This window comes from Penicillium antarcticum (assembly GCF_028974205.1).
Source record: "Penicillium antarcticum strain IBT 31339 chromosome Unknown utg000010l_segment0_segment0, whole genome shotgun sequence".
Taxonomy (NCBI): domain Eukaryota; kingdom Fungi; phylum Ascomycota; class Eurotiomycetes; order Eurotiales; family Aspergillaceae; genus Penicillium; species Penicillium antarcticum.
This window is the reverse complement of record NW_026695308.1, coordinates 924,680-952,366: the sequence shown is the minus strand read 5'-3', so window position 1 is coordinate 952,366 and position 27,687 is coordinate 924,680. Positions and strand designations below refer to the sequence as shown.

Genomic DNA, 27,687 nt, shown 5'->3' with positions numbered 1-27,687 from the left:
GACTTTGCAGATATATACGAAGCTAATGAAAACAGTGCCCATTGTCATTTTCACAAATATTGGTGAACGCAGTTATGGTCTTATGTCCCAGCAACAACTTACAAATTGTTGCAACCGGTTATATAACACTAAGGGCGAGACCCTGTTTACCGCCCCTCAGATCTATGGGGCGATGATGACGATGTGCCCCGCTTCCGCGTTAAACGGCCAGGCTGGAAAGTCCCTTCGGGAACGTCTGAATTCCATGCTTCACGACAGCTGCCAATGCACAGAAGAACGATTTCTTTGTTATATTACAGCAAACCTTCAAAGCCGTGTGGTGCTTCGTTTGGATGGATCGAATATCCTGAGCTATCGTAGGACTGATCTACCAGAGCGATCAGGTATGCTCAAAGTTATCCGACACAAAGATGGAATATGGAGGATCGATATTGCGTGGGAAGACTTTTCCGGTTACGGAGCCATTGTGGGAGGCATTCAAAAGGTGATGGGATGCTTTAAGTGGGATCCCATAACAAACTATTCATGCACAGATGATTTGGTCTCAGAGGATATATCTGTATCATATGATATACGCTCGGAAACTGAGTGCGAGAAGGATCCGATGATTTGGTAGATGCTCATACATAGCTTACTTCTTTCTTTTTATTCTTCTTCTCTCTTGCGTTGCTTAGTTTTAGCATTTTTGATAGCAGAGATAATATACTACGTTGCTTCTTATATCGGTCAGTTCATGCCTAGTGCATGTATTGTCCAAGAGAATACTCTTATTCGCTGTCCTTTGCGAGCCAAGACAAAGAATCTGCTCAGCCCAAAGACATAATGATAGGACAAAAAACGCTTGGGCTATTGCAGGCCACGGCAAAGTGGCTTCCTAGTTCAATCCTATTGGCTAATAACACATTCAAATCGGACTCGATCTTCCGCAACTGACAACATAATGATCCTCCCTTGACGTTCCTCCATGATATTTAGGATTATCGGCTGATTATAAAGAGCAGCAGCCTAGCGTTAAATTTCCCTCTCTGCTTGATAATAGAATTTCTTAAAACGTTCCCGTATTTGTCAATATCATTTTGAGCAGTCAAGACGGACCAGGTGGTTATAAAGGGTCTATTTCTACTGCTTAGGCGGCCTTTGATTGCACATTGTCATTAAACCAAACATCCAGTTATGGTGAGTACCCGCCTCTCTCGCTGGTGACGATGACATGCTCACAAAGGAAGCCCGCTCCGCTTCACGTCCATCTCCTGTATGGGCCGGCAGGAATAGCTTTGAAAAAAATACTCTCTTTGAGAATTGAATCTCCGCCACTCTTGAGATTCAGTCCAGAAAACCCTAGTGGAGATGTTAGAAAGTTGCTAGATTTCTGTGACATTTTCAGGAGCAGAAGATCCCAGGAACCTCGTCTCGACGTCTACTTGGGAGATATATTACGCGTTCTCAGTTATGATACTGTTCTTATGCTAGCGCTGATGACTTGGCATTTTGATGCTTCATCTTCTGAAGCATCACCGGGCTTGATTGATTTCCTGAGATCGCCTTACGACAGTGTGAAGACAATGCTTCAGGAGAAATATCAAAGGATGAGTGGAACGAGCTCTTCAGACTTTGACTTTTCGCTTATCCTAAATTGAGTCTTTTCTGGTGATCAAGTGTGAATATGAAATGAATCGTATTTGCTTTGTTCAAAAGTAACCGAGCATTCTAAGGCGATTCCAAATCTTCAGGGAAGGAGGAACAGTACGAAAAGGGGCGACTTGGTATGTATGATCTATTCTTACACGCATATAATACATAGTGACCGACGTCTTAGATGTGGACAGCTCTGTCCAAATTGGTGGATTACTACTTGAACCTGACTCCTTTTCACAAGGTGAAGCCCTTTATGGAGTATAGATCTGCTATGTCAAATATTGTTAATACGTCAAAGTCAAGTAAATAATCGAGTATTATAGTTTCCGATCATGGTATCGGTGTGTCTGTTATACTTTACTTTATTATTGATTGGATGAATAGAAAACATATTATATTTTCCAAGCCAAGTGATAATTGTTGACTTAGGCTGAGTCCATAGGTCAAAACTAAAAACTATTCCATTTCAAACAGGGAGAGTTGATTCCCATATTTTCGGGGTATTCAAATAGATGAACAAGATACTCTACATTATCAAGACCAAGAACTTATAACAGTACACCTTTGATAGCAAGAAGAAATCCGAAAACACATTCAGATAAACAGCACTCATGTATCTCGCGATGAGACTTCTGAGTTTCTTCTTATGCAGAGATACACAAAATCCTAGCAGGGATACAGAAAGCCCAGCGCCCACTGTACGTTGCGATAGAACACCATATCCACTATCTTCATCAGCCCGATCTTCCGCAACATTGATTCTCCCTGGACATTCCTCTATGGAGATATATTTGCAATCACCTCAGAGAGCGTTTGTTCCATCAAATGAACATGGAGGGTATAACCCCGTCGCCCCCATGAGTTTAGAGGAGAATTCTTTCAACCGCACAGCACCTTTGGAGCCACTCCTCCCTTCTTAAGGCCTATTTCCAAATGTATGTCTTTCTCCCTTCTATTTTTCTCCCTTCTGTTTGGCATCATTCTCCCAGCCCCTCTAAATATCTCATCATAATGGGAATATGCACACATGAAAATCCCAAAGAGCCCTCGTGGAACATTGAAATATTTATCTTAATTACCCAGCCAAATATTGCCCATGGATCAATGCTAATTCAAAAGTAGCATTGGATTATACGCACGTCCTGCAAATCGCACAATAATCTACCGAACAGCAAATCGTGAGTCTAAGCCGGATTATCAAACCTATATTATCCATATTTATTCAATGATTTGACGAAAGCTTCTAGATTCTATCCAATGTGTTGGGAGGTGTATTATATCTACCTATCCTGTGGGGAGCGGGAGGAGTATGCATGCAGTTCTGTTTCGAGGATCCTTGCCAGGGAATAAAGAGACGATACCAGGAGCTTCGTAAACCCTGTGGGAATAAGAAATGCAATTACTGCACAAAGATACAAGATAATTAAGCATCGAGATATCGTGTGACTGAGAGTTGACTTTTGAACCATTTTTATGCCTGTTCTATATATCAGCAAGCGAAATTGGACGAATAATTACATTGGTGTGGGAAAACTATTCCGGCAACGGAGCCGTTGTGGGATGCATTCAACGCATGATGAGATGCGGGATCCTCTTAAAGAGTATCCACAAACAGATGATGAGCTCTCGGAGGATATATGATACATTCTCGGAGGCTGAGTGCGGGAAGGATCCGGTGATTTGATAGCGGAAAATAATGTACTACGTTGCTTCTCTCTCTATTTTCGCCGTCAATTCAGAAAATTAAAGTCTTTTCAACAAATTCCATTATCAAGCGGGGAAAGAAATATACCGCTAGGCTATTGCTCTTTACAATTCTGAAAACGGAAATTGACGACGTTGTTATCCAAATTAATCACTATTTCAATAAAAACGGTCGATTGGCCAGTATATAACCCCATTGGCGCTGTTCTGCTAGCCAAAAATCCTCATATCTACATCGCCAGATAGATCAGCTTGTCAGAAAACACTCATGGATTGTATTCCACCTTCCTCGCTACGAGGACTGCTCCCCAGCTGGATTAAGTCCTTTTTATTTATTCAAGACAACTCCCCGTCCGCCAGAGAAACTCAAGAGCAGGGCACAAAAGGCGGAAACAAAGAAACTGTGAACGACAATAGTATAATCCACTCCTCCGAATATATATCACTAATGTGCTCCCTTGCTAAATACGATTTGTCTTCCTTCCAGAACCCTTTTCTACCCCAATTCACCTTAAGTACCCTGAGAAGGCAAGGAGGCCAAATTCACTATCAATTGGCTATTTCAATCATATAGAGCCTTGTAAGTAAAGACCAGGTAGCTCAGCGGGCATTTCTGGAAATGCTGACAATGTAGATCTAAGCGATGTCCCAGCTACAAGGACCAGTCTTGAACGTTCAAATCCTCGACAAAATCGCTGAATTTAAGAGATACGACTGTACAGTTTGGACGCAAAACAATGTTTCTATGAAGTTCTATGTCAGGTACAACGACAACTCTAAAGGTTATGTTTATGGCTATCACTTTATTGATGGAATAGTGCCATCAATGTTTGACATGGTGAAACTTCACTTCAAGATTGAAAGAGCAAAAGATCTTATAGAAAAGGAGGAGTAGGACTATGTTAAGCGGAAATATGGTATTAAAAGAGAGAAAGTTTTAATTTTATGTCCCGGAAGGAACTTAAAAAACTAGTTGAGTGCTATTGTGCGATCAAATAATAGCGCAAGCCGAAGCCAAGAGAAATGTCTGTATTTCTATAAAATACTAGCTAATTTCTATTTTGTCGGAGTCGCAGGAGAACTTTATATTGTATTAATTATAAAAAATAGTCTGTAGTTCTATTATAAAAGCACCTTGACTTCCTAGTACATCAACCATCTGGAATCCAAAGAAAATAATTTCATCTATTCTTAATTATGGATGACGACACATTTGGCAACCTCCTAGTGTCCACCCTTGTGGGCTATTATATTTTCCTCATTTTCTGTTTTCTTATACTTCCGCTTACACTTCCGCTTTGGCCTATAGTAAGGTATTACTTCACTGGCCGTGTTTGTATGTCTGTTACGATTTTTTAAATTATCCAATTATCCTATTAAAGAAACTGATCATATCACAGGACTAAGATGTCTCTCAGTCTCTATCTAACTACTATATTGATATGTGGAACCTGTAAGTTCGAGAGTGATCTATATCGTTTACTCCTATTAATCAAGGAGTATAGTTGTTTTGGACCAATTGAACACTAAATGTTTATCACTCCAGAAATTGTTTTTTTCTTTTTCTGGTTTTTTGGTTGTTGGTAAATTGACAAACTAGAAGAATTTCCTGATTTGATTTGAATATTCTGGATATCAAAGGTGTACTTTATGCCCGAGGCACCAATTAACCAAGAGCCAACGAAAGCTATAAAGTGTCTCTTTTCCCAGGTAATTTTTCTGCGAAGCATTGCAGTCAATTGGCTTTTTACCTCTTTTTCCTAAGCCATGTCAATAACACCTCTCACTTCACGATTACCACGCCTTATAAGACAATTCTGTATGTTATTCTTTGATCTCACGTGTAGCAGATATCTAACTAACTATTTAGTCGATGAAATGGACAACCCCCAGTTCATGATTGAATACAGCGCTGTCACCTCGTACATCGTTTCTTTGACCCGATGTGATGATGGGCCCATTACTGCCCATTTACTATCCAGTATTCTTTCTCAGCATATAGGGTATGCCCCTTCGGCATTTATTGAGGATCTAGTGGGGCAGAGTGTTGGCAATACGGACTTGGAATGTATGGTCTTGCTATACAGTCTTCTGATGATGGATTTCCTGCCCCCCAGTGACATGCGCATATCAATCAACCGCATGATTTATTCGCATAGCGGGGAGGACCTTAAGCGTCATCTTGTGGATAATTTGGACAATAACGCTGGTGATTGGCTACAAAATCAGCTACAAAGAATTTTGTGATCGCTGTTAGCCCAACGATGTGAATTTGGCCACCGAATATCTAGCCGTTGATGAACAATTCTCTCTTTCTTTTCTTTTCAATTATGGAAGTACTAGATAAGGTATATTTTGCTTGAATAGTAGAGTTTTGATGTCAACATCACGTGGTCCCATTGAGCCCTAGCTGTCGCTACGTTGTGTTTATCAGACCGGCGCGTTGACCTGTAATTACACCAGACGAACAGCGAGCAAATCACACACTCGAAATGTTTATTAGGCTAAGTTTCTTGCTCAGCCGCCAGGATGTTCCTGGACCAGTTCGGCGGCCCTTTGCCCACTCTGGCTGAGACGAGCGAGCAAATCACCTGCGTCGAATCGTTGCCCTCTAGAGCCCCTCACGTCGACTGGAAGGTCAAAGAGCGTTTGCAGAAGCTGATACAGATCCCCCCATACGGCGACGCTGTGATCAAGAGGCGCCATCTTAAGCAATTTCCTTCTGATAGAGATGACTGTTCGAACCCTGTGTGCGGTAGTCGTACGGCATAGAAAGGTGTACATCAACTTGTAAGAGATCAGATCGGATAATAGCCATAAGATAAATACAGAACGGCAACATACATCTATTATCGAGTCTGAGGGGAATTTGGATTCAATTACACGAATTGAACCGGAATTCTTTCGAACAATAATGATATAGACTCCTAACATCCCGAGTTTCCGGGCAATGCGTGAGAGTAGCTTCGGCATTTTGACAAATTGTTCCTCAGTTGTGTATAAGACCAGAGGCATTATGTAGAGCTAGGGAGTTTAAATATTATTGCTGTGTCACGCATGATGGGCAGAAACCACTGTTCTGAGCAGAAAGTCGCGGGGAAATCGTGGTCATGGAAATCGTGGCCATGGAAATCGTGGTCATGGATATTGTGGTCACGGAAATCGTGGTCATGGCGTGTCGGCGCTTAGCATCCTAGAGGTGTCTCTACCATTCACCACCCCCGTACTTTATTAATAGGTATCGAGGGCAACAAGACCTAAATGTATAGGATTGAATGTCAATATCAAACGGCAAATAGGCATAGAGCCTTCCCATAATCTAATCCGTGTTGTCGTCAATGAGTGGGCCACAGAGTGTGCATGTTAGCGACCCCGCCACCAAATATTTCCATGAAGCAGATGACCCCAGTGACGGAGAATGAGTGGCGCAGGGGAAGTGCATTCTTAGCGCCTGCAATCTAGGCCGGCCGGTCGGTCGAAGAGCAGGTCCAGTTGCGGCTCCTCGCACGACCACATCTTTTCTGACGTGGCCGGAAGATAAACTCGAGGGGCATTCCCACCATGTGCAGTCAGTGAATTGAGGCTGCACCGGGTCCTTTACTTGAGCAAAATATTAGTCCACTGCCCCGTAGTGCGAACAAACCACAGTAGTTCCTTCTTTAGCTTCCGAAATTGCATAAATCGAAGGCCCCATGAACTTATATGGCATTGTACATAATTCCATTCCCTTGTCTAACTTTTAGCCGATATCTCGAGCGTAATTAAGCACCATCCTGTTCTATCATGAAAAGAATATATTATATTAAGCGGTATAGCATAGCGATCTCGAGCTACTAGATCCATACATTTCGACATCTGTTCTATACTAAGGCTAGTGGAATTGCACGACTTTTAAGCGATTTAGGTAGAAGTCGACCAATTCCTTACTCGGTCTTTATCTTGTTAACTCCATGCGTCTCTGCTGGCTCCCTAGGAGGTAGACAGGCCCATGCGCTTGGATAGTCGTATTCTTTGCACATATCTGAAAGGGCGAGCATAAATGGTTTTGTTTCCGGTTCTCCGGGCTGGGGAGTGTTTAACATGAAAAGGATTGTTTTCCACTTTGCGACAAAGGGCTGCCACTGGATTTGACCGAGGCCAAGATCTAAACCATTGGCAATGTTTCTGTCCATTAAGCGGCTATTGATTCTGTCAAGCTCCCTGATGGCGTCTCTTGCTGCTTTAGGTGGAATTTGGCTTTCTGAGATCGGGTTGTAAAAGCAAACAAATGGATTGTCGACCATGGTGAAATATAGGGTATATAGGTATGGAGTCGCTTTATGGCGTGCCTCTAGATGATATTGAGATAGTTTTGGTTTATCAAGTCTCTGTGAGCGACCTTTTATGTGGTTAGAGCCAGCATCAACGATCGTAGTGAAGAAGGCTTGCCTTCGGAAACTTTGACTGCTTTAGCCTTTTAATCGGCGTTCCGAATCTGGTCTTGATAGAGACCGGCCAGCATTTGGCCGAAGTTTGTAGGAAGGCTTTTCAACATTCTCGGTGTATTGAGAGGAGTTGAAAATAGCAGTGTCAACCTTAAATAACTGTTATGCGAGGAACATAAAAACCGTGGTCAACCACGGTTTTCAGACCACGGTTTCGCAAGCCGTGAGACTCTTCCTTGGTGGTCGCCTACATGATGAGCCCGTCGTATATATTTTTGCGTGGCCGGTGACTGAGTTCTACAATGGCTTTAACGTGCTAGGCGAGGATAAATTGCGGCTAGCTAACATCTTTCGCGAAAGGGTCCGTGAAGATCTTGCCAGGTGTGTCATCGAGGACGGAATGGCTCAAAGGTTTTTCTTCGCTCATGGGTCTGAGAGCTCTTTCCTAGATATGCAGACACTTCCGTATAACTTCGCAGGACTCAAGCGGGCCTTGAACCTTGGAAAAGAGGAGTGGGAGGCATGGAAGACCACGGCTCTTTAGAACTAGAATAAAATGAGGGGGGAAGGTGAGAGGGCTTTGGACTGAATAGATTGTGCAAATCCCATTTAGCTTCGGAATAAACCTTGTTACGAATATATTTATGTGCATATTGGACAATCATCCTTACTGGTGGTTGGGTTATGAAAGGCGATGAATGGATTCTCCAAGATAACTAAATAGAACACAGACATGTATTGAGTTCCTCCGTTGTGTTATTCAAGGTGCTCCATGGCAGCTTTATGGTTTTCCTTGTATGACCATCAACGTGGCTAGAAGTACTGTTACTATCCTCGAGTTGGAACTTATCTAGCGCATAGCCATTAACGACTCACAGCTCCTCTTCCCGCTGTGGAATTTGGGTAGCGGGTGCCTGTTTCGAAAAATCGAAGAAGGGCTGAGGAGCAGCGAAAGCGCCTGGGTAGAAATGATTGTTGGAACTGTGGTGGTAACTGGAATTGGGTAGGAGCTGATGGCTGTTGATATTGTGGTGAGAATGGGAATTGGGCAGAGGCTGACGGCTGTTGGAAATGAGGCACTTGCGGCGCATTCAGAGCAGGAGGAAACTGCTGAGGCATGGATGGGAACCACGGATAGAAATTTTGCTCCTTGTCGGGAAGTGCCAATGGTGCTCCTGATCTGTAATGACTATTCGCAACAGGGGAAAGGATTGCAAGTGCCTCTTTCACGGAGTATCCAGGGTCACCGATCATGTTTTCGGCAATCAGTCTGTCTGCCTCACGGGGTGCGAGTATCTTTTTGAGAGCAGACCGTGGAACACCTTCCCCCCGCAGCGGAGTGGTTGGCCCCTGGTGCCAAAAGCCAGCCACGATGAATGGAAGCCTGCTTTTTCCCGGTTCTAATTCTCCGACAGCCAGCCAGTTAAGACCTTATTGACCACCGGCTCTGACTTGATCGCGAAGTTCTCGGATATGTTGTTCTTCACGAAGTGTGCTTGGGATATTAGCCCTGGTAGCTCCGTCCAATGCCGGTTGACCCCCTGCGGCAGCGCTTGATACAAGCCGCACCCTACTACTGCGCACCTTCCACCACAAAGCGGGCACTTATTTTGCCAAGCCATTGAATCATGCGTATCGTTTCACCGCTTGATGTGTAGCCGGGATTTATAGAGCGCGTTGTCTTTCTTGGTACGATAGCGATTGTACGCGTCTGTCCACCAGTAGAATTCCAAAGCTGAATACTGTTTCCTGGTATGTCTGCGCCAGCCTGCGGCTGCGAATTGGCAGACGAATTGGCAGAAGACTCCGATGCGCCGAAATTGGCCCATTCATTTGGATAATGAAATTTCTCACACCATTGTAAATTCGCAGCGCTTTGCGTAGGTATCAGCTCCGGTTGCAGGAAAAATACTCTCCAGCGCCCAAATAAATCAGGGTACCGGATCGTCCCGAGATCAGGGTCTTTCTTCATTCGTTCGTTTCCAACCCTCATCTCGGCGTTGATGCTGTCAAGCGCGGCAACAGCGGCCTTGGCCTTTTCGTCTAGGCCTTCCAAGTTCGCCTGAGGATTCAGTCTTGTATTTTTTTCTAATGCAGAAAAAAGCACTTTGAGATGCGGGGTTGCTCGCTCATGCGCATCTTTGTGGTACGAGGATAGCCGGCCTTCAACATGTTCTACTGGGCGGCTCGCATCATTCCCGTAATAGAAATTAGTATGCCTATCGGCCTCGCCCGGGAGAAGACCTCCAGACTTTTCGCGAAATGATAATAGCTCTGATGTAATTAGTCAATATTCCAACGACATCTGTAACGGTACACATACTTTGGAAAGCCTTTTGAGCTTGAATCTTTTCCTCTCCGTGATATTTGTCGGGATGGAGAAGCGCTTGTAGCTTTCTGAAATCCACGGCAAACGGAAGAGCATTATCAAGTGCGTTCTTAAACGTGGTTGGGTCGTCAGATGCGTCAGAGATTGCTCTGATTATAAGCAATTTCTCGTTGTGACTGAGATCCTCCTCATCCTCCTCCATGTCAGTGTCTGCGGAACTAGATCTCTGATGCTGTTGGGGCTCGGGCGTGACAAGAGCGGGAGTCTGGGCAGGAGCTTGGGCGGCAGCCTGCACGGGTACATGACCCGTGGCTGTTCCCTGAGCTGGAGCCTGGGGTGTAGGGCGCTCAGTGTCTGGGGTTTCCAATTGTGCGCGAAAGTCTTTGAGATCGGGCGTCGGCATATTGTCTTTTCTCAATAAATTCTCCTTTTTTTTGGTGTTTCTTTTTTTCGTGAAGTCCGGGGGCAGGGGCAGCTGCTTTCAGATGTCTTTTTTTTTCTTTTTCTTTCAAATGACTTGATTGAGAGCAAGTAGGATAAGTAAAGTATTAAACGTGACAAAAGCCAATTGTTGCTGCCGTTCAAATGAGATCCGAACAGACTTAAATATATAGCCTCCAGTTAGCCTGACCACGATTTTAGAGATGACCACGGTTTTAGAGATGATCACGGTTTCGTCAGGGGATGTAGTGGGGCCAGTACTTCAGAAAAGAAAAGACAAGAAAAAGGTAACAAAAAATTCAAAATAAAATAAACAAGAGCAAGAAGACAACCTTAAAGAGTATATGAAAAGGACACATTCTTTTGCCGGGATGCCTCACGAAAAGAACTTCTGCTGGGCTGAATAGTTGCTCCGGTACCTTGCTGGCAAACTCACGAGCGAGCGTATTGAATGTCTCGTCATCATATTCATCGTTGCATTGCTTTTGGTTCGGCAATTGCGTGAAGACCGTGTGGAAGAGCTGAGTCGAAATGCTCTGATCGGCGAGTTTGAAGAGAGCGGAATAGGGTGCTTTAACTTGTGATCTTGACTGAAGTTCTCATACCTGGCAAGGTGCAGCTTTCTAGCAATTTCTTTGACAGGAATCTTTAGGGTTGTATATCCTCCACTATACATCAGGTTGTGGAAGGTAGTCAATCTGAACCATACTATTTTAGGCATAGTGACCTGCTACGGGCACTTATAGAATTGCCTCCTAACCTCGGACACTGGAAGCCGAAGTCAGTTGGAACATCACGAAACTGCTCTAGGGAGGGCAGTCAATCTGAACCATGTCATTTTAAGAACGTAATGCTCGGCTACGGTTCATCGAGTTGTCACCTTAGACTCGGTCATAGTCTCCCATCACATCGGTCAAATAGTCACACTCTCGGCCATCCACTTTCAGGATATCTTAATCCATGTAGATATTGTCCTCTATCCATAATTTTAGTGTCCATTCACTTTTAATAACACAATTCCTATGGAAAAAAGTAGCTCATATCAGAAAAACATCGGAATTTCCGGAGATAATAGGGCTCATCAAGGAGCTAAGAAGGGTGTTGGAACAAATAACCGCTAAAAATCTAGAATCAATAAGACTCAACTAAACTGAATATAGTATATAATTCATTTAAGTAGCATTGGTAAACCTATAGCATTCTGAACATATCATTCGCGACCTAGCAGGTTTCCAACCTCAATACAGATATATCAGGGATAGTGTGGGGGTAGCTTTGCCCATCCATATGGATATACGAATCTTTCAACATGGTTCAGCAGTTTCTCCTCCACTTCCTTCTCAACTTCCTGCCTATCTGACTGTAGAGGTGGATCAAAAGCCAAATGCCATAACTCACCAAATCTTTCCCACTCGATACAGAAAGGGCCCGTCTCTCCTCCAGCGTGCAATTCTTGCAATTCTCTCGATTGCATTCCCCCACTGATGCGATCGAGTTCCTTAATGGCTGCAGACGCTGCCGCAGAACGCTTTCTCTCTTTACTAAATGTCCTTTGGAGCGTCACTTTTGGGTTTTGGACAAATCCTTCGTACAGTATACGTAGATACGGGGTGGCTCTCTCAAAGGATTCATGATGATCCGGTCGCAATCTTTCCCGCGGCAACTTCACAACATGTACTGTGTCGTTGGATGTTGACTTGGGCGAGCTTTCGTGAGGCTTGGAAAAGGCCGCAGGGGCACCAAAATCTGTACCCCCAAATGAAGGCTTGGAAAAGGCCGCAGGTTTACCGATATTCGAACCCCCCAATGGAGGCTTGTAAAATGCCGCAGGGGCACCAAAAGCTGAACCCCCAAATGAAGGATTGGAAAGGGACGCAGGTTCACTGAAAAAACATGGCATGAAACAGTGAGGGCAGGTAAACCCCTGCATAGGCATACCAGAAGATGGAGACCCGTGCATTGATGATAATTTGGTATTTTATGAAAAAAGGAAATCAAGCTTTGCCGCCTTTCAGAGATTCAGACCGACTTAAATAGTGTAGTTGTGATTTACCTTGACCATGATTTCCAAGCTGACCACGGTTTTCTCGATCAAAGTGACCATTATTTTTCTTCGTTATGTCCACGGTTTTTAAGATCATGTGCGACTCACTTTATTCCGGAAGGATCGAAAGCATTCTCTGTCATAACTTGTTTTAATTTAATCGCTTCTCAGCATGCAGTACAGACGGATGGATGGATGGATGGATGGATGATATCATTTACCCTGACCTCTCGCAAAGCGATATACAGGCTACAACAACTATGTATCACCGTGTATGTACATGTCTGATGTTCCACTTCCTGAAAACGAACTTGGAGCCTCGTCAAGGCCTCTCGTGGCCTGTTTGCCGTTCATGTTGTTAGGCTGCCCTCATGGCGCGCGGCTTTTGAATCGTTGTGACGCCTCAGCGAAGTCTAGGACAGCTTTGACCGTCCTAGCCCGCGACACGGTGTCTGGTTTACCTTTCTCACCTTCAGTTGAGCCTCCCAGCAAACTTGATACGCTGTTAAACGCGTCCCCAGCTTCAGTCCTTAACTTTCGTCGAATTTCCCTCAAATTTGGGCAGTCCACCAGCACGTGGGTGTAGACCTCGACATAGAACCGCCAAGACTTGTCTTGGCGGTCCTAACCTTCGAACTCTAGGAACCGCCAAGAAATTTCTTCAGTATAAAACCTCCTAATAAGGAATTTATTTGCTTATGAATCGTGTTTAATGCACTTTTATACCACTTGGCGGTTCTCCTAGCGGTTCTCTTGGCGGTCCGGGTCTCAAATCATGGAACCGGAACCGGACCATGTCGAGGTCTACGTGGGTGACTGTTTTTTGCGCGCCACACACGCACTGATCGTTGTCGCGGAAGCTGAAGGTCTTGGCCCAAAAGACATTAAGTAGCTTCGACAGGTCTACTTGCATAGACCACTACCCCAGTTTTTCACCCGATAAATGAGGCTTCTGGTCTTTTGAGGTTCACCATGTTGTAGTTCAGAGGTATGAATTGAGTTGTTATTTCCGAGGGATACATGAGCCTATATATACAACAATGAGCCAAGTTGATTAGAAATCAACTTAGTCGTCTATATAGACACTTCGGAGCTAATTCCGACGGTACGGCTTGGTTCCTGATCTGCACCAGCCTCATATCACAACATTCCCCCTCAGGATCGCTTTGCTGGCAAGGCGATACTGGATTAACGCTGTGTAGGCAAGCCTCGGTAAAACCACTCAAAAACCTTCGTGGGAAAATAAAGTGGAAAGAGCGCCTGCGCTGTCACGTTTGTTGCCTCCGAGTCTCCAAGGCTTCGATTCCTAGAAGACTACAGAACTTGGCAAAAGCCGTAGGTCCCAACGGCTTGGTGAGACCGTCAGCGGCCTGTTCCTGAGTAGGAACATATTGAAGACCAATCTCGCCAGCATTCAGCACTGCTCGCTGATAATGGAATTTCACGTTGAAATGTTTGGTCCGTTTGTGGAACTCGGGATTGCGCGAGAGGGCAATAGCGGACTGGTTGTCAGCCATGATGTTGGTGACCGGGGACCGGTACATTTGCGTTTCTGCTAGGAAGGTGCGGAGCCACTGCAGATGTAGAAGGGCATTGTATTGTCCAATGTACTCGGCATGAGTCGTCGACGTGGCCACTTCCCCCTGTCTCTTGGACGACCAGGAGACTGGTGCGCCTGCAAGTTGGAACACATAGCCAGACGTGGAGTATGCCCCATCAGTGACGACGGAGCCACCGAAGTCGGCATCTGTGTATCCGATCAACTGACCACTGCGGTATGTAATGCGATGGCATTGCGTGGCTTTGACATAGCGAAGCAATCGCTGCAGGGCAACCTGATGGTGCGATTGCGGCTGAGACGTGAAGCGACTCAACGTGCCCAGCGCGAACGCAATGTCCGGCCGCGTTCCGACCATCAGATACATCAATGAACCGATGGCGGTTGCGTATCGTGCTTTTGTTTCCTCATCCGGAGGTTCTTCGTCTGGGCGGCGATTCAAGTCTTGCTTGGGATTCATAGGGGTAGATTTCGCCTGGCAGGTTTCCATGCCAAAGTCGGAAAGAACCTTTTGGATGTACTGTTGTTGGTGAATGGAAACGGCTCCGTCGGCATGGTAGTCTAATTGGATCCCGAGGAACGAACGTGGAGTTCCAAGGTCGTTCAATCGGAATTCTTTTTCCAGTGCTCGTTGCACTTGGTCTATCTCGTGCGAGGTTGATGCAGCAACGAGAAAGTCATCGACGTAGACGCAGATCACGCAATTGGATTTATAGAACACGCAGTTGTCCGATTGTGCCATGGTGAAGCCATGAGCGGCCAGAACGCGGTGGACGCATTGGTACCAAATCCGCGGGGCCTGCTTGAGTCCATACAAGGAACGACGAAGCCGGCAAACATATCCCGGTTCTTCGAAGCCTTCAGGCAACTCCATGTAGATGGAAGAGTCAACGTCACCATGTAAGAATGCAGTGACCGCATCAAATTGGTGAAGCTTCCATCCTCGTAACACGGCGCTGGCGATGATGCAGCGGACCGAGTCCATCCGTGACACCGCAGCAAATGTTTCATGGTAGTCGATGCCGTGCTTCTGCCGGTAGCCTTTGATGACCAGTCGCGCTTTGCGCGTTCCGTTGGTTTTGGTCTTAAAGACCCATTTGCAGCCGATCACATGATCTCCGGCGGGTACGTCTGTTCGTAGAACCTTTTCCCATGTTCCGTGTTCGAGAAGAGACGCATATTCTTTCTGGATGGCTGCCCACCATTCCAGTTGATTCGGGCACGACACGGCCTCGTGGAAAGTCGACGGATCGACTGTGCGCGCAGATGCAGTATTCAGTGCGCCTGCGGTGTACACTTTGCCAAGTGATTCCAGTAAGCGCCGTGAGGGTCTTCTTCTGCGGCCATAGATGGAATAGCCGAGGTCCTGTGTGGACTCTGCTTCCTGTTCGATTGGATTGACCGGTGGAAATGTTTCCACATGCTGAGATGGCGTTTTCAGTCGTTCAGCCAAACCTGGAGGCGATGCTGGTGGCGTAGGCAGTGCGCTAGATGGAGGTGGCACCACTGGTGAAAAGACAGGTGATGGAGGAGCGTTGTCCGGGAGGTCGTTGCCTGTTTCCCCCTCGATGAGTGGCGCCACTGGGGTCCTCTCATCGAACTCGACATCACGGGAAAATACTGTCTTACCTGAATGAATTTCATACAGCTTGTACTGGTTCGGTTCACTGTAACCTAGCAATCGGCACTCGGAGGATCTGGGTCCAAGTTTGGCTCGATGCTCTTTCGGGATCAACACCCATGCGCGGGAGCCAATCCGTCGCAGATGCAACAGCGAGGGCGGCTTCCCGTAAATGATTTCGTACGGGGTCTTCTTCTGCAAAATCGATGCTGGCGCGCGCAACTTCAGATAGACCACCGTGTCCACAAGCTCGGTCCACCAGGAAGGAGGAAGGTTCGCATCAGACAGGAGCGTGTTGATCCGCTCCCGGATAGTGCGATTCGTGCGTTCGGCCAGACCATTCTGTCCTTTGCAGTATGGTGGCGAGGTGTCAAACTCAACTCCCTGGGTCTCGAGGTGTGCTCCGATCGGCAGGTATTCTCTCCCGTTGTCGGTGAGGAACCTCTTGATCTGGGCACCGAACTGTCGGTGCACCCAGGCCGCAAATAGTCGGAACTTCTGGAGCGCTTCATGCTTCCATCTCATGGCATATGCCCACGAGCCACGAGAATAATCGTCAGTAAAGGTGATCACGTACCTGGAGCCATCTTTGGCGATCGGCATCTCCATGATGTCCGAATGGATCATTTCAAAGATTCTCGTTGAATGCAGACGTGGCCGTCTTGCACGGGAGTTCCTCTTCTGATGCTGCTTACCCGACATACACGCTGGGCACTGCGGCGTTGCCAGCAGCTGCGCCTGCGTTAGCGGTCGGTACGGAGTGCCGGTCTGCCGGAGGACCACCCTCAAGTCTCCCCGGTTCAGATGTCCCATCCGAGCGTGCCACAACGCTTCGGAGGCCTGGTCCACTCCTTTGCACGCATCTTCCTCGAGTATCACAGCTTCACCACCGAGTTCAGAGGTTGACGTTGCGCATTCTGCGTCACTTGACTCCTGAGGGTCGTCGACGTCCATGGCCACCGCCTGCGGTTCCAGGGAATCTGCATGGCCACAGGTCGCCGGCGCCCTCGCCAGTTGGACTCGCTCTCGAGATCTTCTGCTCACATGGCACCGCAGGATCAACAGATCCTCCTCCGCATGGTAGGCAGTCCCCACGGTCCGTCCTCGGCGTTGCACAAAGACGTTCTGTGGGTGCGCCACCACCGAGTAGCGGTCTCGCAACAGCTTCGGCACGCTGATCAGGTTCATCCCGACGCGTGGCGCGAAGTATACATTCTTTAACACCAGGGGTTGGTTGAACTTCCCCCGGAGCGTGAGCTTCACCGTACCAATCCCTTCGGCTTCCACTGGATCGCCCGCCGTGTCCAGCATCTCGCGGTGGGGCCGCAGACTGCTGAAGCAGCTCCGGTCCCAGCAGATGTGGCTGGTGGCGGCCGAGTCCAGGATCCACCGGGGTTGCGGTGCGTGGGTATAGAGGGTCGTCACCCTCGCCCTCACGATATTGATCCTCGGTCTCTTGGAAGTCGGCGGGCCCTGCCGATCTTCTCTCTGGCTTGACAGTATATTTTGCATGTTGTTTCTTGGTGAGCCGGAAGCACTCCGTTCAGCCTTCAGGGCATGGTCCCTAGGCGGGTGAATTTCGCGCTGTTTCTTCCAGCACTCCGCGACCACATGGCCGCGCTTCCTGCAGTAGGTACATTTCTTGGGATTTCTCTGCACTGCATTTATTGACGGTCCTGGGACTCCCTGCGGGGGCACGGGAGACTCCTTTCGTCGGACCGTCTGCTCGGCGTTGGACAGCCGATTTCCGATCGTGGTCGGGTTGACCGGATCCTTGTCATTCTGGATCGCATCCACAACCAGGATGTATTCCGGTCCGATCTGCGTGAGCAGAATTGCAATATGTGTCTTGTCACCGATTGATCCTGGAGCAATGGCATTCAATCGATGTACAAGCAGCCGTACGCGATCAACAAAATCACGCGCACTGGCACATCGTTCGCCGGTTGTCTCGCGAAGTTGAGCAAACAGTTCGCAGAAAGTGGCGAGTTCCATTCGCCGGTACCGTTCTTCAAGTTCATTCCAAAGGTCACGGGACGTCTCTAGTCCCGCGACATGAATGCTGATGTGGGGGGACAGGTACCGGAAGATGGTGTGGTAGGCCTCGGCTTCGCGGCGCGACCATTCACGGTGGCGCTCGAATGCCTGGACCTCCACTTCGAGGCGCGCTTCAATGGCTCGCTGCCTCACCGCCCCATTGAGGTGGGGCTCCACCAAGGGGTGGATGTCCGCCGTAATAGGTTTGGCGTACTTGAAGAGACAGTCGGGACGCTGAAGGTCGCCCGACACGACATCCCAGACCTGCCTGGCTTTGAGGTAGGAGGTCATGAGACGTTTCCAGGTCGCGAAGTTATCGCTTCCCGTCAGAGGTTCGATGGCCGTGACGGCTCGGTCAGGAGAGTCATGGACCAGAGCAGACATAGTGATGATTGCGAAAGCGGGGTAGATATATAATCAAGATTGATGAGATGATTCTCAGATGAGTAGAGACGGCAGCCGAGATTATGCTCCCGGGCTCATAACCTGTTGTAGTTCAGAGGTATGAATTGAGTTGTTATTTCCGAGGGATACATGAGCCTATATATACAACAATGAGCCAAGTTGATTAGAAATCAACTTAGTCGTCTATATAGACACTTCGGAGCTAATTCCGACGGTACGGCTTGGTTCCTGATCTGCACCAGCCTCATATCACAACACACCACACCTCTCACCCTGGGTGTCTCTCAGTTTGCTCCTTAAGCATACATCACGGGCGAGCCAACTAGGACGACACCGCTTCAACCGACCAATGTCGATCTCAGGCCCCCAGTGCGAGTGGGGTAGTTGACTCCCGGCTTTTTGTACACCGACACGCGCATCCGTCCTCTCGGGCTATACAGACAGTCTCTTGGCAGGCCCCGACCCTGCCGCAGTGGCTGCCATTGTACACCACGCCCCGCGAGAGCTTTCACTCTCGTTTCGCGTTACCTGAGGAGGTCTCCCTCCGCCAGGCCGACCGTGTCTTGCAGAAAGTCCTCCATACGCTCCATCCGGCAGTAACGTATTCGATAAGCGAGCTGACCACCCCATGCGAGCTGGCCACCCACCTATTAAATCTACCATTATTATTGAATTTTTCAACCACAACATAAATTCAGTAAAATTGAAGCTATTCAGACATCTCCGGGCACCTATTTCTCCTATGTCCTAGGTTTTTACAGAGGCTGCATCGTTGTGGTCTCCTCTTATTGGTCCGATTCGGCGTCGGCGATACAGCTCCATCTCGACCTGAGCTAGCTTCATGAACTATTTCCGGTCCTGAAACTATTGACATAGCCTCTAGAACCGATATTCCACCTTTATGAGCTATTCGCTTCCTCGTACGCTTCCTTTTCTGGGTTGTTTTCGCATTGGCGGCACGTAATTCGCGGTTTTCCTGGCGCATAATCGTAGCGCCATGTATAGCTAGATGGCAGCCTTTCACGATCTGCTCAAAGGCTTTTTCGGCGCGCGAGGGGTCCTCTTGTAGCATTTTCTTAATAGAGGAAGCTTGCCGGCGTACGCCCTTCACTGTATACGGGGTTTTCGGCGTAAAATTGCGGCTAGAATCGCTTCCTCGACTCGGAGGAGGTGGAGGAGTAATAAGGCGTATATTTAGCTTCGAAATCACGCGATTCGGATCAAAAGGAGCGATGCCAGCAGCTGCGAAGCTATTAAGAATAGTTTCCGGCTTAAATGCCTCTCTCCGGGCCCGAGGATAAGCTGTAAGGAAGTCGCATTTATCGATACGACTAATGCAAAGCTTCATTTGCGAGTCTACTAGCTCCCCGTACGCCCGTTTTAGTACCCCAAAACAGCCGATATCGAGAGGTTGTAGGAGGTGAGAGGAATGCGACGGCATACAGATTGGTATAATATCGTTTTGAGAGCAAATCGAGTCAAATTGAGGCGTAAGATGGCTGCCATGACCGTCGAGGATAAGAAGACGATACCTCCCCTTCGTCCGGCTTGTAGTCGATGGAATAAAAAGCTTTTGGAGCCAGTTAAGACCTATTTCATCGGTTGTCCATCCATTATTACTCAATTCGAAGCGCCAGTCTAATGGGAGGTTGGTATCCTTGAACCATGCCTCCATAAGGACCTTGCCTTTGAAAATGACGCATGGCGGAAGCACCCACCCTCCCGCACTAATAGCTTCAATTGAGGTCACCCATTCGCGGTTTCCAGGTTGCAAAACGGCTCTCCGACCGTACGTTCTCCTTGTAATAATCTTCGCAGTAGCCGTAAGGCCGAGGGCGAAGCCAGTTTCGTCGAAATTGTAGATATCGTCGCCGACAATGCCGTACTTTTCGATCGTAGCTTTCACGAAGTTAAACCACATTAAAATCGCCTTTTCATCCTCGCATTGAGCCCGCCGGTAGTCGTACGATCGCGAGAATCGAGTAGAGAGGTCAGGGTGCCGTTTAACGAAGTTTTCGACCCATTTTTCGCCGACAGTAATAGGTGGAGTTGACCCGCGCGCTTTAAGTAGTAAATCAGCTGCTTCTCGTACTGTACGAGGCCGAGGAGCAGCTCCACGATCGTCGAGTGAGAGGATCCAATTATAAAGCGATTCCTCCTCGAAAACAGTCAATTTATGGCTGTTGGCGCGAGTTTCGGCGCCATAGGTGATGCCATTAAGACGCGCCGAGAGCGTGGAGCGGGGGACATCAAAAACCGCTGCAGCTCTACGTACAGAGCTAAATTCTTGTTTCTGAATAGCTTCAATAGTAATAAGATCCTACCCTCTTGCTCTACACGTTTTTGAGAGCATTGAGAGCGAATTGGCGGCATGGTAGGTGGTTGAATAGAGACAGTCTAATTACGCGGCGCGTTTTTGATGGGGTGGCCAGCTCGCATGGGGTGGCCAGCTCGCATGGGGTGGCCAGCTCGCTTATCGAATACGTTATATCTTGTTAGGATAATTTATGAATAAAAATATTGAATACTTTAGTTATTGGACCTAATCATAAGCGTTTAAAACTATTACAGCTGGACTATATTCAATCAATGGTGATGATCTCACTACTAAATATACTCTTCCTGTAGCCGTAGTAGCTGTATGTATTAAAGCTGATGCTAGTGTAGGACTTTCTATAGCTTGAGGTAGTCAACTATGTAAACTAACTTGAAAATTTTAGCTTTAGCACCTTTTAATGAACATATATATATATAATTGTAATTATAATTTCATTATCATAATATGGTGCTAATACCGTACTAAAATCTATATTTTCAAAGGATCATAAAGTAGCAAACATGCCTACATTGAATAAACAATCACCTGCTCTATTAATTAATAGAGCTGATAAAGAACTTTGATTTGCTGCTATTCTAGTGATTCGGAAGTTTTATAATAAATATGAACTAACATGACTAAATTGTTTCCCGTTAAAAATAGCATAGATATGAACAAACTTAAATGACTAAAAACTGTAACGGGCCAGGGCCCGTATACATCACGTGCTAACCACGTGACTGTGCATATTTACACCGCTGCACGGCCACGTAGATCTTCTTTTCCTTAAGCTTTTGAAAGACAGCATGACGGCTTAGCTAGTTTGAATCAAGACTTGCTTCGACCCATCACATATCAAAAGCTTCTTTTCTACCCAACAAGACTAACGAACGAACGGCGTGGGCGACGGTGATATCATCTGCTTAGACCTCGCTTTGGGTCGGGTTTGGGTACGACTTCAGGAACCATACCCATGGGTCGGGTATGGACCCAAAACCCAAACCCAAACCCACGGGTTTACGGGTTCTTGGCGGGTACCCGCGGGTTACCCGCCAAGAACCCGTTGCAGCATAACTATCCTAAAATAGGCCGTGCCAAGATGGATAAAGCTGCTGATTAAGTCAATTAAATTACGGTTATTTACCTCTGTTCCAGTCACGTCTGCTGTTCTTCCCCGAAAGCCTCTCTTTCTTTTGTGAAATTTCAGGAAATTGCCTTGTTTTCAGAATAGTAAGTCGTGGACTCGTGGTAATGCTATAGACATTGCTCTCGGCGTTTTTCTATATAATTGTGGTAGTGAAAAAAATGCTTGTTGGAATACTGCTCTGTAGATAGGAAATATATATATGAGACGTGCAGTGAACTCAGTGGATATTTATAACAAAGGCATCAAAGTTCTGACGGCCGTCACAAAAAGGGTGCTATAGACCATAAGCAATCGCACTAGTACTTTTGACGGCCGTCAGTTAATACGCTTATTAAGTTATAGTGTTCTACAAAGCCTTCTATATACCGTACAAGCTTTTTTCGATGGCCGTCAGTACTTCGGGACCAACTTGAAGGGAATGTATTAAGTGTAGCGGGTAACCTATGGGTTTATGGGTTCTTGGCGGGCTAGACCTGGCACTTACCCGCGGGTGAACCTGAAGAACCTAACCTGAACCTCCATTTGGGCGGGTCAGGTTCTGGGTTTTCGAACCTGAGGGAGGTTCCAACCGAGGAACGAACCTCATCAGGTTCACCCGCGGGTGAACCTCAGGTTAAACAAACATGACAAACACCTAAAAAACGTGACTCGGGCTTAGTTGCATAAAATATGTCGAAACAGGCTGTATTCTATTGTAACTGCAAACCAAAATTTGATTACTGTATAGCCTTACAGAAGCATACTGTATGTCTTATATTGCATGTTATAGCTTTATCTTCGATAGGGCTTTTAGATATCAGTAATTCACACATTATATCTAGAACATAGATTTCTTAGACTTTACCTGTTAAAACTTAAACTATATATCCATCCAAGAGTCTCGACCTCTTCCGCATTCTACCTGATACACGCTGCTGCGTATCAGGTAATGGTAATGCTGAGGTCTCTTCTGGATCCGTAATGTCATCGGCATCAGAGTCTTCCTCGTCTTCAGAATTGATAGCCGGCCGCTTTCCAGCGGCAACGGCTGAGAGTGGTGCTATGGCCGGGGTATGAAGGTGCATCTCCATGTCTTCCTCAGTGTCACTGATAGCCTCGGCACAATGTGTTCCAATATGAAGTTCTTCGGACGAAGCTGCGATCTCTTGCTCTGAAAGATACTCTTGGAGAACCTGTCGCTGCTCCTCCTTGGTATCAAACCTTGTTGTACACATGTATAACATGATATCGCGGATAGTCTCTGGGCTCAACGACCCCCGGCGATAGTGGCAAATGTCCCGGGCAGAGTTGAAAAGACGCTCAACACCGGCACCAGTCGCTGGGATGGACATCACATCACGAGTAATGCTTGCAAGAATAGGGAACTCTCTCTCGTGGTTTCTCCAGAAGACCTGAGCGGATTCATTGACGGTGGCTAAGAACATTAGTATTATGATTTATATCGGCGGCTCACTCACTTACCACTCTGGAGGTACTTGGTAAGCTCATCCTGATATGGACTGGTTGATCGCTGTAAGGAATTGTCCTTAAGAATCCTTTCGAGCGCTGATTTGGCTGGGAACGATATACCATCCGATAGTGATATATTTGATGGTGTACGTAGGCGGTATTTCTCGAAAAGAGACTGGAGGCTCTGACGATATTCCTTTGTGTAGTCTTTTCCTGTGTCATCTGGGGCCCAATCACTTGTTGAAAAGAACTCCATTTTATTAGACGGATCTAGGATCGTTCCAATAGCATAGAGATCACCTTCAACAAGGTCCGTCATACTATAGTACTTTGACAGTTTATCTTTTGCAGCCTCAAGGGAGGAAAGCATAAGCTGTTTCCAGGCAACTCTCTTTCGACGAAGCTGATGCATCGATCTTTCGAGATGATCAAAGAGCCTGTTGTAAATACTAAAGATAAGGTGAATACTCGAGTCATTAGTCTGGCAGACTAGTGTGCTGTATGTGAAAAAGGGCTGGAGTATATGAAGTAGATAGTCAATCTGCCGCCACCCCTCCGCATTTAATGCAAAATAGGGTTGGTGATAGAGCGAACAGTACTCGTCAAAGGTGGTAGAAAGCCTTTTAGCCCGGCGGAGCATAAGAAACGTTGAATTCCACCGCGTACAAACATCTTGGATTGGAATAAGTTTTTGCCCATTGGACTCAAGTTTCAGAAATGCTTCTTTGCGTTGAGGACTTCCATTAATGAAAACCGCAAGGCCTCGAACCTGTCATAATAGTTAGCGTATTAAATATAGAGAATGTTATTCAAGAGAAGCCTACCTTGTTCAGGGTATCGGTGATATCTCGCTTCTGCTGGCGCGCACGCAGTGATCTAACACGATCCTCGGACCATTCCAATTCAGTGTTGTCATTTTTTGGCGAGGCCTTTATTTTACCAAGTAATTCAACCAGACTTAACTGGATGACATGAGCAAGACAGGGCACTTGAATAATCGTTGAATCCGTCTTTAGCTGTAGTTCATGGATTGAATTATTAATCGCAGTGATAAGCGTCTTGTTATTAGACGCATTATCAGTTGTTACCGCCAGTACACGATCAGTGATTTGATGATTCTGTAGAATCTGGAGAACAATTTTGCCAAGATTTACGCCAGAATGAGTTCCAGAAAGTGGCTCAAACCCAAGGAGGACCTCGCGATACTCCCATTCCTTGTCTAGGAAGTATCCTGTGATAGCCATGAACGCGTCCTGGAATGGTGAAGTCCAACAGTCCAGTGCGAGTGATAGCTTTGCACCAGGTGGAAGCGTTTGTAGTGTCTCCTGTTGATACTGTAGCACGAAACCCCGGAGGCGCTCGCGAATCACCTTTCTTGACGGAAAGCTAGGTGGTTCGGGTGCTAGCCGTGCGAAGGAAAAGAGGTCACGGAATTTTTGATGCTCGACAAACAGAAAGGGTAAATTCGATGTAGTGATTAGATCAAGAAGCATCTGCTCCCATACTTGTTGTGTAAAGGTAGGCGCTGGTCTTTTCCCGGCCTATAGGATAGTGAGTTCATCGTTAGTACCAATATAGGATTCAGACCCTGTAGAACATACCGCGTCACTAAGTAGTTGTCGGATACTACTAGCACCTTTCTTCGGTAGCTGCTTTCGGCACCTTGGCCCATCGAGATGTTTCTGCATCGATGAAGTTCCAGTATGATTTGTAGCTGGATGCGTGAGAACTGTGCAGCACTTATTACACATAACGCCTGGCTTGCCATCTTTGGCATTTGCAACTTGTTGGAACCCTTTCCAGCACTGTGCTCGACGGCTTGTTAGGTTCCCATCCCAGTTGATCCGCTTCGACTTGCCATAGCCAGTATCAAGCCACCACTTAACGAATTCCGCGGTCATTTCTGGCGCGCAAACAATGAATTCGTTAATACGATCGGGCTTGATTCGCGGTAGGGTGCTTGGGGCCTGATAAGCCACGCAAGATCGATAGTCTGGAAGGTCTGGAACTGAATCAAGCTGGCTTTCGGATAGTAGTTGGCTCTGGCTGTCGCGCTGGGATATGGAATCGTCGGGGAGAAGGTATTGGAGCGCGTCTAATGGTAAACCGTCCGTGGTATCGAAGCTAGACGACGTGTAGGCGCCGAAGGGCTGAGACATGATAGATTTAGTAAACCAGTAGAAGGTATGATTACTGAGGAGGAAGAGAATAAGAATCTTACTTATTCGTTCTTTCGAAAAGATGCGCGATATTCTTGGGGGATCCGTTTGACCCTGTTCTGCGTGCTAGAATTGATCTATCGTCTTTTATATCTACCGACCTGTGTCTGATTGGCTATTATAGTGGATCATTTTAGAAGAGAACCTCGCTTACCCGCATAGAACCTGAAAGTTAACCTCATCTATCCGTACAGAACCTAGAACTTAACCTGACTTACCCGCATAGAACCTGGAGGTTAACTTTAACTTAGGAAAATCGTCTTGTTTAAATGGCTAAGTCTAACGATGAGAATCTTTGAACTGGATTCACGACAGATGTAGATAATTTGACCTAAATCCTTCGAGACAAGTTCATAGAGGGAGGCATAACGATTTGTTTTGTATAAAAATGAGGGGATTTCATCTAAATTTTCGTGGTTTTCTCGATAACATGTAGTTCTGCTGGTCAAGATACACATGGGTTACAGTGTTCAAAATATATATATCTGCATCTTTACATGCAATTTCGCCGATGACCACTACTGACCACCTACCACGTCGATATCATCGAATATTACTTGTAATTTATCAGTGGCTTTGTCTTCTGTTTACTTCTGAACAATTATTTCCTCATAATTCACCACGTTGACAGAGTAATCAGACGAACGCCGGCAGGTCAACAAAACAGCTGTAAAAATCCGAGATGAATCATCACTTTTATCCAGCCAAAAGAGGAAAAGCGTCAAAAAATTATGCATATGCAGGTTCATGTAGGTTCATGAGGTTGAACCTCAACGACCCTCCTTGAGGTTAAGGTTAGGTCCAGGTTAAAAAGTTTGGAACCTAACCTCAAGAGGTTAGGTTCAGGTTCTGAGATTTGGAACCTATGGGCGGTTCAAAGCCAGGTCTAACTGTAGTTGAGTAATCTCGAGTTTGCAGAGATCTAGGTTCGTAGCTCAGATGTTCCTATTTCGGCTCTTAAATCCGAAAGATTGATTATGTGACTATCTGTATATATTAATTTTTTGCTCCTTTAAATCTAAAACCTGGAATGAGTAATCACAAGTGATATAACGTAATTCACAGGCGGAGTGGGCCACCGCAGAACACCATATTAAATGTTGATTTTGACAATCTTATATCTCAACAACTACAACTTTAGTCTAGCATAAGTATACTACTAAAGGTAGGCTCTCTCTATAATATATATGGATTTCAAAAGATTCTAAGATTCGCATAATAATAATACCATAAATTACGTCGTAATTTAGCCATATAAGCTAGAAATATATATATCGTGTATTTTCACCCCAGAATCTCCTAAATTTCACTTGGGTACTAAACCATATATGACCTTAAAGATTACCATCTAAACGGGTCCTGATAGTTGAGGTACAAGATTGTCAAAAACAGCATTTAACGTGATGTTCTGCGGTGGCCCATTCGCCCGTGAACTACGTTATAAATTTTTATAGTTAACTAAATTTTGAAGGTATTATCTAACAAACAACAAATTCTCCTTAATTAAAATCCATTGTTGTTTCGAAATAATCTAACACGATATGTGTCTTAACCTGTTTCCTCCTTAAGAAATATTCTTTAGTAACATACAGTTATACTTAAATTTAACTGAGACAAGATATGGTCTTATGGTTTTCAATATATGAATTACTTCAATGAAGAAATATATGTATGTAAATCTAACAGGCTATACCATACCAGCAAGCTATCATGGTTTTATAATTGAATCTTATATATTTAAAAAGAAAATTGGCACTATTTTCTAATTGTGATATATTTAACTATGACTTTTCGCTCATAATTTAAAAATTAAAACTAACACCAAATTTTAATATGTTTCTCATTTCCTTACGATTGTGTTATTCAATATAGAACTATCATTAATCTCCATTACTATAAAGCAAAAAGGAAATACAAGAATCTAAAACTATTGTGTTCTACAATAGTTCTGTTAAAAAATAATGCATTTCTTTAACTAATTGAAATAACTGAGCTACCTAGGTAGACTTTGAAAGGAATAAGGATAGCTATATAATGATAGTAGTATTGAACTAGGGTATGGAATTATGTGCCACATATAGCCTGAACTATACCCACCTAATATAATTACTTATATTAACAATGCAATTATTAATAATAAACAGGGAAGGCATTGTATAGATGGAATAGATATAACTTATATTGTTTAACATAACTTATATAAAGGCTACATTAATTTGTGCTAATCGCTTATATATGATTAATCTATTTTAATCTAAGGGGAATTTGAACCCCCGCACTGACAGTGAAAGTGCTATGCCTTTACCAGTCTTGACCATTACCCGGGTCTCTTGTTTTAGTAAAATAAGATTATGATA

The 27,687-nt window shown here is 45.7% G+C and overlaps 5 protein-coding genes across 5 annotated transcripts; 1 reads left to right on the top strand and 4 right to left on the bottom strand.

Annotated features, from left to right (window-relative positions):
• Positions 1–5,868: 5,868 nt before the first annotated feature.
• Positions 5,869–6,111, top strand: N7508_011219 (uncharacterized protein; the record flags this gene model as incomplete). The annotated part of the gene is made up of 1 exon (XM_058469279.1): positions 5,869–6,111. The coding sequence occupies one exon, from the start codon at positions 5,869–5,871 to the stop codon at positions 6,109–6,111; it is 243 nt and encodes an 80-aa protein (XP_058314257.1).
• A 2,524-nt stretch (positions 6,112–8,635) lies between these two features.
• N7508_011218 (uncharacterized protein) lies at positions 8,636–9,017 on the bottom strand (the record flags this gene model as incomplete). The annotated part of the gene is made up of 2 exons (XM_058469278.1): positions 8,636–8,756; positions 8,824–9,017. The coding sequence occupies 2 exons, from the start codon at positions 9,015–9,017 to the stop codon at positions 8,636–8,638; spliced, it is 315 nt and encodes a 104-aa protein (XP_058314256.1).
• A 319-nt stretch (positions 9,018–9,336) lies between these two features.
• On the bottom strand, positions 9,337–10,495 carry N7508_011217 (uncharacterized protein; the record flags this gene model as incomplete). Its single annotated transcript, XM_058469277.1, has 2 exons — positions 9,337–10,037; positions 10,087–10,495. 2 exons carry the CDS (start codon positions 10,493–10,495, stop codon positions 9,337–9,339), a joined length of 1,110 nt encoding a protein of 369 aa, XP_058314255.1.
• Positions 10,496–13,845: 3,350 nt separating this feature from the next.
• Positions 13,846–18,177, bottom strand: N7508_011216 (uncharacterized protein; the record flags this gene model as incomplete). Its single annotated transcript, XM_058469276.1, has 1 exon — positions 13,846–18,177. The coding sequence occupies one exon, from the start codon at positions 18,175–18,177 to the stop codon at positions 13,846–13,848; it is 4,332 nt and encodes a 1,443-aa protein (XP_058314254.1).
• A 4,318-nt stretch (positions 18,178–22,495) lies between these two features.
• On the bottom strand, positions 22,496–22,732 carry N7508_011215 (uncharacterized protein; the record flags this gene model as incomplete). Its single annotated transcript, XM_058469275.1, has 2 exons — positions 22,496–22,506; positions 22,564–22,732. The coding sequence occupies 2 exons, from the start codon at positions 22,730–22,732 to the stop codon at positions 22,496–22,498; spliced, it is 180 nt and encodes a 59-aa protein (XP_058314253.1).
• Between the last annotated feature and the right edge of the window lie 4,955 nt (positions 22,733–27,687).